Source organism: Fulmarus glacialis, unplaced genomic scaffold (genome assembly GCF_000690835.1).
Source record: "Fulmarus glacialis isolate BGI_N327 unplaced genomic scaffold, ASM69083v1 scaffold8600, whole genome shotgun sequence".
NCBI lineage: Eukaryota > Metazoa > Chordata > Aves > Procellariiformes > Procellariidae > Fulmarus > Fulmarus glacialis.
In genome coordinates, this window is record NW_009187094.1 from 56052 (window position 1) to 67009 (window position 10958).

Sequence of the window (10958 nt, forward strand, 5' to 3'; positions counted from 1 at the left end):
AGCAGGGGAGATTTAGGCATATTTGCCCAGAGGAGAAAGAGGCACTAGCTGAATTCAAAGTGCTGTTTTAAGCTAATTTTGTTGAGAAAAGTAAAGTGGTTGTGTGAACATTTCTATTTTAAGCACAAGCAAAGTCAGTCAGGCTGCAAATAAAAGAACTGTCCACATGGGGTTTGCAGTGGTTTAACTTCAGTTGGTAGAAAAATCAATGCAAGGTCAACCATTCCAGCTTCTTTGGGTAGACAAGGTTAAGGACTTACCCTTCTTGTCATTGCATTAAGCAGCTTAGAAAAAGCTCTAGATTTCCTCAGAAGTACGCTATCAACAAGAGTAAACCCAGTTTTAGTAAATAACTGAATAATAAACCCAGAAGTTGAGTGGAACTTGGGAAGATCCTCCACAAAGTGATCTCTGAAACATCCTGGCTGTCATAACTGTATCAATCTACTATTACTCCCCTAAGGAAAAGCTGACTGAAACCATCACCTTGCTGGTTAATAATACAGGCACACCCTTGTAGAGCGAAGAGCATGTATCTTGTTGGGAATGGAGTCGGTGGTTAAACTCTTATTATCAACTAAGCGCTCCATCTAACAGCCCAAGCACACAACAGGTACCTGCAAATAGCAAAGCCCTGAAATCAGTCTGTCCACTGACTTTTACAAGCATAAAGTCAGGCCTAAAGCAGATAATCACTAACTTCAATGTCTTTGAAGTCATCCATTACATTTAAAGTGTTGATTTTAGTCTCCAGGGTGTCTACAAAGATAGTAATTAGAGCTCTATGAACATTTTGGCAATGCGTATTGAATACATTTAGAATGTCTTTATAGGATTAAATTGTTCATGGAAAAGTACTCCTTAAAATTTTTTGGTGATTTTTTTCACCAAAAAATAGCCCATATTAGAAATGCTGAATAGATTTTATTTCAGCTTGTATTTTTAGGTTTTTAGAAATGACCTTTCAGAACTTTTATATAATTAATTTCCAAATGAAGCCATATGACTCCACTCAACAATGAAAAGCAAAATGGAGAAAAAAGAGGAAACGTTCTTTTGCCTTTTCATTTACCTACAATCTAACTTTTCGGTATTCTTAGCTATATTCTTAATTAATGGTAATTTTTAATCAAAATGGAAAATGTATAATTTTTATATTTTCTGATTAGTAAGAAATTTTAAATACTTCAAGTACCAAAAATCTAAAGACAACTTTTAAAAGTTAAAAGATGTTCAGTTTTAGGAGAGTTCCCAAAACACTAATTTTGAATGAAATTATAACATTTTTTGGACAGCTACCGTTTAGCATTTAAGCTACAGTTAAGCCTACAACCCTGCAGTCTGAGATACTATGCTCATTATCCATACTAATAGCTACAGAAATTTTTGAAAACAAATTCACAGAGTTTGACATTTCTTGCTTTCAACAGTCTTTTTGGCAATCTTCAGTCTTTATGTATATTAACACATGCAGTGTTAGTTAACATATTAATACTAACACATGTAAATGCACATAAACTTTTTTTGGTTACAATTACTTCCATCAACACTGTTGAATTCCATTCTGCTCTGAAGATTTTTATATCTATTCCCCCTTGTCTTGGGACATAAAATAATATTACAGGGAGTAGAAATGATGACTTTTTAATACCTCCACCAACCTTATCTCTTATAATTATCAGTCGCTATCAGAAAGGAAGGGGAGGGGAATCATACATTTTATACATGGCTTAGTTCATCTTTAGGGTAACTTTGCACAGGTGACTTTGCTTTATTTTCATGTCTGCATATTTATAGATACTAAAAAGTGAAACACTGACTTAAAAAAAAAAAAAAAATCAGCAAAACCAGTGCTGTTAAATTGGACAGAGTGAGGATTTTAGCCCATCTTTTCTCCTCCTGCCTATCTGAGTATAAGCAATCTGTAAGATGGAAGTGATGCAAAGCTGAAAGGAAGGAGAAAAACAGATAGAAAAAAACCCCGCAAGAGATGCTCCAAGTCCAAGAGACCTCAAAAGGCGCTTTCCACCCACCATGGTGACTCATGACCTGCCCGGCAGCCTCCATACTGACATTCTGCAGATAGTTGTGGCAGCGTTCCTTGTGCTCCTCCAGCGAACTGCGCTGCTTGTAGCTCCGGCCGCAGTAGTTGCACTTGTGAGGCTTCCCCACTGCGGAAAGAACGAGAGCATCAGGTCAAATCCACTGCAACCCACTTTTTGCTATCAAAAATCACACCTTTGCAACAAACAACTCTTGCGATGGAAAGACACCTCAGAAAGGTTATTCAAGTCCCAGACCTTTTTCCCAGCCCCATTTTCCCTCTGCACACACCTCCTCCCACCCGCCGGGTACTTCGCCCCAGCCGTTTTTCACACTAACGCGCAGTATTAGCAGAAGGAAAAAGAGGCGGACTTGTTGGTCGCAAAGCAAATAAACAGATGACAAGAGGGGAAAACAAACCAAACAGCTGAATCACACCCCAGCACTGCCTGTGTGTCACCAAGTCTCGTGGGAAAGAAACTTCTGAGACATTTTGCCCATGGTGCGAACAGTTGCCTTCACAAAAACGAGCTGCCCCAGTGGCCTAATTCTACTCCCAACTGTGGAGAAACCCATTACGTGGCCCAGAGGAGTTGTTCTTCCACTGAGACAACTTTGCCAAAATTACTAGGGGAAGGTTGGGGAAAAAAAAGACAACAGAAAGTAACTTCGGTAACAGCACTGTTACATGCCAGAACTGAGCTGCCACCAGTAATTCATAGAGACTGGATAATATTAAAACATAAAAAAAAAAAAAAAAAATTATTATAAAGGGCCATGTACAATAAAAATCAAGCCATATGAACGCAAGACATAACTCCAATTTTTTTTTTTTTTTTGTTTCACTCAGCAGCATTATGAACAAATGGCAAATGCCTCTTAATACATGCAAAACCTGGCACCAGATTCTCATAAAATATATCCCTTTCATAGCATGTAATTAAGAAACCCAAGGCCAGAAAGCTAGCCAGAAGTGTATTTTGCCAAGTCATGCTAATGAAGGTTTTTAAGATAATTTAAACTTGTAGAACATGAACATTTATTCTCTAATAACTAAAGAGAGCTATTAAGTCAGTACTGCAAGTCTAGTAAAACACCACGGGCTGCGATTTTCAGAGCTGGCTGAGGGATGGGGAAGGTCAAACTTCTTCCAGCGTTTTCAAAATCTTAGGTAAGAATTTTAGTTTCTGGCCAAAGAAATTGAGAACATCCTCCTTGGGATAATATACATGTTTCTATTGGGTTTGTCCCAACATTGAAAGCTTGTCATGGTCATTTACTTAATGAAATCCAAGGTGAACTAATGGCAGCCAAAATGCACCGTCACCACTGGGATGGGAAAATGCAGGGGATGCTGCGGGGAGGACACCCGTGGCCAGCAAGAAGCCGGACAGAGGGCTCCTTGCGCTGGGGCTGAAGCCCTAAACACGAAAGAACCAGAGTCGGGGAAATTCTCTGGGGCCTCTGCAGGACTAGCAGATACCACAGTGTGTGCCCCACATCACCTATATGATGGAAGATGAGAAAGCTTGAGCCTCTGGTATCAGAGCTGGTCAAAAAGTTTCAAATGTTTTTGTCTCAGAAAAAAGGGATTTGATGAAATGAACATGCTTGCAGAAAGTTTCTGGTTTTCTCAAAAAGTTTGTTTGTATGCGCAGTTCAGTGACGCAACCAAGTTTTTCAAAAAAGCTGCCGTTAATAAGCGTCCAAACTGTGGATTTATTTCTCTCTATTTAGAGATAAGGCTTATCCTCAGGAAAGTATTGTGTCTCAGACCAAACAGTTGTTGTGGTCTTTGTTTTATTTTGCTCACTAGCTTACACTGTTGCTGTAACTGGCATTGGTACTGGGAATCTCAGTGGAGGCTGAGTGTGAGGCTCATTATCATTCCCAGAGTAATTGCCCTTGATGTGAACGATCGGGATCAAGCCTCAGCTCTTAAACATAAACCAGCCATCTCATTCCGGAAGCACCTTCAGGAAAACATACTGGCAGCTCCCTAAGACAGAAGGACTTTTGTCATCACCATTACAATGCTTCGTCATGCATCTAGATGGCATCAATGCCTGTCAGTCTGACGCCTTTATTAGAAGCTAACTTGGTGTCTAATCAAAAAAATCCAATGCAATCGAAGGGATTAAGTTAACCGAGCTGAAGCAGGGCTGAATTAGCCCACCTGGTTTGGCCACACCAGGTTATCAAGCAACATAGATAAACTGTAAGATGCACGGGAAAGGGATGATTGCTTTCAGCTATTCCAGAGGTAGCTACAATTAATTAAATATATTATCGTTTAGTACAGACAAACATATTCCCCTACAAGCTCCCAGTACAAAACATTGATTCAACAACCAAAAAAAAGTTGGTATTACATTTCTTCAAATAGTTACTCCCTGCACTGCAACAATTTCACAAACTATTCACACATAACAAGGCTGAGCTTTTCCAATGATAGTCAGTTATCCAAATGCCATCAAATTTCAAGGTTCATTGAGATGATAAAAGCTAATGATAAAGGTACAATTTCTGCACGCAATATGGGATTTGAGGAACGTAACTCCCCAAGGAAGGAAATACTCCAGCACACATGCTCTTTCCTCTGGGGAGAAGATAAGAGAATAAACAACATGTGACAAATGTTAGTCATGTTCCTTAATACGTAACTGGAAGCCTCTCAGACACAACCCTGAAGAACGAAGTTTGTGAGCTCCAGTTGAGTAGGATCGAATAAAACTCCCTTGGGTTCGTTTCCAAATTCTGTCCCCCCCTGCTCTACAGATGCAACCACATCATAGCCCCACACGTGTAAAATCTGATTTCTACTATAAAATTACACAAAGTGACTGTGACTTGGGTTGCAGGACAATTGATCAGGTCAGACCACAATGGAATCAGTTCTGATAGTAGCAGTTTGTGTCACCAGCAATTCTCACAACCCGTTTGGTAAGAGCTGCAGCTAGCCGAGGTAGCAATTACGGTCTGGATTTTAGAAACCTTGTCATTGCGACAAATGTCAGGTCACTGAAATAGCTGCAAATTTCCCCTTGTATTCTCAAAGTAACTAATGACAAAAAATATATATATTTGTGGACATGAACATTGCCAGTGGGTGTGCATTTTTCCATATTTCATATTACCCAACAGAAAGCTGTAAAAGTGTATTAGAGAATTCAATTCTGGTGATCTCCTCAACAGCATACTTTGTTCCACATAACAAACCACCGGATGAAACCACATGACTGCCAAGAGAGATTTCAGCCTTTGTCAAATACTGTAGAGTAGGTAAACGTTAATAGTCAAAACTTGCCCCCAAAACATGTGGCTCGCACTACTGGGCATGACCAGCCTTGGTCTACAGGCCATTGACTTGAAGGCAAAGAGTTCAACAGTGCTATAACCTACCAAAACCCTCTTCGAGCCCCCACTAAAGGCAGCTCTTTCCACCGTGGAGCCATTTCCACTGAGAAGCCACTCAAAGTTTGGCTCAGCTTGCTTGGTACAAAGCTGCTTTGCCCGAGACCCTCACTGAAGACCATGATACACGGACACCACATTCGGCAATGTATGTAACCACTGCTGCCAATGGTAATGGCACCCAAGCAAAGTCAGTTTGGAAATCCCTGGTTTGGGGTAATTATTCCTTTATCATCTTTTCAGGGTAAGCAATCCAATAAAAAATTACCATCACTCATTCTCATAGAAATGACACAACACAGTGAATGCAAACAAGCCCAAAATCTTCAGAAATCTTCTATCTGTTGTTGAACTGGGAAAGACCAGGGCACTGGGCAAAACCCAGCGGCCATACCTACGAAACAGCTAACTTGAAGAACATTAAAAAACACTTTATATTTCTTACTGAAATGTCAGAATTTCCACGCATTTAAGCTCAGATTCATACAGATGACAATGTGGCACGAAAACCCACAGTGGAGTCTCAGCCTCAAATGGAAAATATTATGACAGTCACAGTGAAAAAGACATTTAAATTCGAAGTACAATTTTTACCATGAAACAGGTAAACCACCCGTTGAAATTCACAGAGAAACAGAGTTTGCTTGTGAAATTAAAATGCTCATGCAGAGGGAGGAGGGAGAAGTGAAGGAGGACATAAAAGGCAAGGTGTTTCTGAGTTAGGAATACTTTGAGTCCTGTGGGTGAACTTTGATAGCTGAGATGTCTGCGTGCAGCAACAATGAGATGGTGTAACTCTGAGGTCAATATTCAAGACAGAAAGCAGACTAGGCCTAGGGAAACTTCTTTAAAGTCATAAAAAAAGGTCAGTGAAAGAGAAAGAGCCCGTAAGGCATTCGCGCAGCATTTTGCTCTCAAAAGAGATAGGAGTGCATAGCAGAATATAAAGTAAGTCAAAAGGAAATAACAAGGCATCCCAGGTAATACCTTGCCATAAGCATATAACATGAGAAAGGCTTACAGAACAGGTTAAGAGCAACGATACACTTCACTGAGCTAAAATCCTGCCTCCATTAAGACCAATGACAAAACATGCACCGGTTTCAGCAGTTAGGATTAGCTACTCTCACATTTCCCTATTTCGGGTACCACGTTCTTCTCTGCAGCAGTGCAGAGCAGAACTCCTTCCCATCCACCTGCCCGCATCCCGAGTCCCTGCGGCAGCTCAACCGCTATCGTGGCCAGCTCATACAGGAAAGGGCATTACTACGGCTGTGTGACATACGTCAGCCCAATCCAAGGACTAGAGACTTTGCACTGAGCTTTGCACCAGACTTTTATTATTTTTGCATTATTGCCCCATCAGGGCCTTGGAAGGGAAGCCAGCCAAGATTTCTGAATGAAGTGGCCATCTGACGTAGCTACTTTCGGTCTGAGGAAGTCCCTGTGATAGCAGTGCACCGAGCGCAACTTATTTCTGTAAAATCTGAACCCTCACTCGGCCCCTAGCACCCCAGAGCTTGAGGAAACCCCAGTACTCTCCAACAGAAGCTTTCTGAAGCAGCATCAAAGAAGTTAAAATGTTCTTTTGGGCTAATACTTACACCTATCAGTGAGGCTGCAGAATTCACTGTCACAATCTTAACCACTATTAATTCATTATTTCTTCTTTCTTCCCTAAAACTGGAAGCTGCCTGGGAGAGGGGAGCTGTTCTGCAGTTACACGGTGCCAACCACAAAGCAAGCCTTTGCCTTGAACGGGACTTATCACAGTAAGATCAGTTTTAACACAGAGGTAGGAAATATGATTAAGGCACTGGGTTGGGACCAGGGAGCGGAGGGTTCAACTCTTAGTTACGCTACAAATTTTGTGACTGCAGGCAAGTTATTCTGATTTCCTGTGCTTCAATTATTCATACGTATGATTAAGGTAATAATTCCCTTCTTCACAGCATGTAAATGAACTCATGCACTTTGCGAGATGCACAGAGGCTAATTTGGTGAAGCTCACACAAGTAGGTAGACACAGAAAAATACGGCCCGTTTCTCTACTGAGAAATTAAGGACTTAATAATACACTGTGATTTTATTAGATATGGGAGTGAACATTAAAGAGCAGGAGGAGATATTTCGGATGGCGCAGAGCGGAGGATCAAGCAGGAGTAAGAAAATCAAATTGGAAAAAAAAAATAGGTGGCATATGAGGCAAATTGCAGGCATGGTATCCTTCAGGCTGTGAAACGGTCAGCCCAGGGAAATGTAAAATGCCCCTGAGCTTGGTGACATTTAACACCACACAGGACAAAAAAAGAGAGTGTGCAATAGTCACAAAAAAGTGGATATAATAGCTGCTGCGGTCCTTCCCACCTCCAGCTTCCCCGAGCCGAGGAAGCAATTGTCAGAGCCGGGGAGGGCTGAGGCAGCGCTGAGGTTTCGGCAGGAGGGCTGAGGCTGCAGAGAGGCGACACGCGGTCGCTCCAGTTCGCTACTGTAATTAAACAGCACACTTTGGCTTTTTTAGAGCTGCCTAGCTCAAAGCTTCACATGCAAAAATATTTACATGAATAATAGACCCCTGAACGAATTAATCACAAAAAAACCTAAAGTGAGACCTAAGCCCATGCTGGCTCTGAGCAGCACGTAGCTCTGCAAAGGAAACTGCCTCCCACTCCGATGCTGTATCTCGCTGCTGTGCTTAATGACTGTAAATGTGTTCATTGAAATTCATGGGAGCTCTTTGATTTGTTGCTTCTTTTTTTTTGCCTGGGAGATTACACACACACACACTAATCGGTATAAACCGGAGTTCAGAAATAACAGCAAGTCCCACAGACTGCATGCAGAAGTCACAACATGTAAACACCTAAAATAAGGCTCCAGGCTGCTAGAGCACACAAACACACACTTGCGACACGCAGTGTCAAGTACCTCCACTTCTGGGCGCCCAACCTGTGACATCTTAAAGCAGACTGATTCTCAGAAAGAACCAAATCTCTAATCACATTCTGAAAACTTTGCCTTAATCTTTTAATGCTTGCCAGTCCAAGCAGAGGCAGCAATACCTGGGGTACGTTTCATGGGATGCAGATACATTTCTGGAGCTCATAGAGTTCTGATATCTCCATTCTACAAGCACCTTTTAGATTATCATATTTTGGGCCAAGTATTAGGGTTCATGAGATCATGTGGTAAAAGACAGGTTCACTAGATCATGCAGGAGACCAGACAGCTAGATCTGTGCTTAAAAAGGTTTCTGGACACTCTGGACACCTCAAAAGTTCAAAAACCAAAATGCAGCGTTACAACAGGAGAAGCCTACATACATGCCATTAAGCAACTAGTACTTTCTTGACTTGGAGCTTGAAATAGAGCACTTGACTCACTTCATGACCTCGTGGCCCAATGCCCCTTAGTAAAGGCTATTATCAATTGCCTGTTGATATATATGTGGCTGTTCAACATTTTGTGAGCCTCCCAGCAAATGAAAAACGGCTTATCCTGACTTTTTGCACCGCGGCAGTCAATGATGAGTTATTTCTGTTGGCAACTACCACGTACTATTGCAGTAGCCCTACACAGCTAGCAATGAAACACCACTAGATACTCGTGGTACATCAGCATGCAGTAAAACAATGGCAAAACATTGCACCTAGACACCCTTTGTTTTCTAGACACGCCTGCCTTTCCTATAAATATCTCCAGGGCACAAACCAGCAGCTTGACACCTGCATCTACCTGCCAGTTGTTTACGGTATTGTAAAATAAGCGGCTAGCGGTGAAATACAGTACTAGTGTTCAGTCCTCCCTTGATCTTCTGCGGCAAGCAGTATTAAACATCAGATTATATATAAACTCCGAAGACTTCATCCGTGCTATATTTTGGCTAGAACGGACCACAAAAACATGGACGCGCACATGCGGAAAACAAGTAAATACACTTGTCAGGACAAACTTTCAAGCATCTATACCTTCTCTACATAGAACAACATGGGCCAGAATCTGGTGTAAATCAGTAAACATTAGTGCTCATGTACAACAGCTAAGGGGTTGGGGTCCTTATTTGTACCTTCAAGGCGGTTCTGTCTGCAGCCTTTTCTTACTTTACTAGTTTATTACGATTTATCTTGCAGCTACCGGTGGCTCTGTTATTTAATCTGATTCATCAGATTGTGTTTGTTTATTAACTGATCTGCAGGATTTTGCAGATAAAACAATGTTCCAATATGCCACAAGGGTTATAAATAAGTAGGTGGCATTTTTGTGCCAGGAGTTAAACAAACAAACAAACTCACTCCTGTTTCATTGGCACAGTCATAGAATTACTGAAACCTCCCTAACCGTCCAGATACTTGCAGGGCTCCTGCCACAGTCTCACAGCACCCATTTTAAAACAGAACCCAATTAAAACCAGCGCCCAATTAAAAACAGAAAAGCAAGAATCTTGCACCCCATTTTCTTCCTTTGCAGCACGGAAGACAAAAAGTTCACTTTGTAGGTTTGTATGTTGTATCTATGTATGTGTGAAAAATGAAGAAAAATGTATGTGTCTATGTGAAACCAGGCAAATAAATTACGTAGTAAATCAAGGAAAACACAGATAAGTTGTATTTAGTTCTGAAAAAGATTAAATCCACGGATACTTGCTCCAATTCCGTGTCCCAAGAAACATATATTGCAACAGATAGAAGCTTTCCTCATATATTTCTCTTGGCTTACCTTTATTTCCTTCAATATAAGAGCTTCAAAGCTGGCCAATGGCACTCAACACTCAATTTTAGTTTATATTAATGGCAATGGAGCTCTCGGATCCCCCCATTATATATCTGAAAATCTCAAATGCAAATGTTCTGTGCTTGCGCTGTGAGGCCACCGAGCCGGGCGCACTGTCCTTGTCCCATACCAACATGTCCCAGTCCTCCAGGCACCCCTGGCACTGGTGCGGTTCCCAGGGATTTTACACCGCCTCCAAAATGGTTAAATACTATTAAAAAGGGACTCTGTTTAAATAGCACTCTGCTGGTGAGATAAACGAACAAAAACCAGGAAGTCCACAAAATAACCCGGTGTTTTATCACCTGGCCAGCTTGAAAATTGCTTAAAGGCAGCCAGGTTTACGGCAACTTACTTTTAAAGGGGGAGAGGCCCTGCAACGAATACGGGAGAGGTGACTTCGGAAAGGAGCCTCCTCCCTGCAATGCCTCCGCACTATCTGGATGTGGGTGGGAACCAGCTTAAGATGGAGGTTAAACCTTAACTGTATGTACTAGCTCTGTACTTTCCACTCCACTTCAGACCTTTAACATTATATTAAGGTCGACTTGGTAAGTGGAACATTAATTGGTTCACACAACAAACCTTCCAAAATGTGCTCCTGGATTCTCTTCATTTTAACCCTGCTCCTGGGACACAATGAGCAGGAAAAATGAAAACAAGTTTAGGTCGGTCTGTTGTTCTTCTCTGCCCTGTCCTGTCCGCTCCCCGTCAGTACCACAGCTCAGCAG

The 10958-nt window shown here is 41.6% G+C and overlaps 1 protein-coding gene across 2 annotated transcripts in view; it reads right to left on the reverse strand.

Annotated features, from left to right (window-relative positions):
- Positions 1 to 10958, reverse strand: part of IKZF2 (IKAROS family zinc finger 2 (Helios)) — a 107927-nt gene that overhangs the window by 12395 nt on the left and 84574 nt on the right. For both annotated transcript variants that reach the window (XM_009573903.1, XM_009573895.1), the window contains exon 5: positions 2034 to 2171. In XM_009573903.1, the coding sequence (XP_009572198.1) occupies positions 2034 to 2171 (138 nt within the window). The remainder of the gene's footprint in view (positions 1 to 2033; positions 2172 to 10958) is intronic.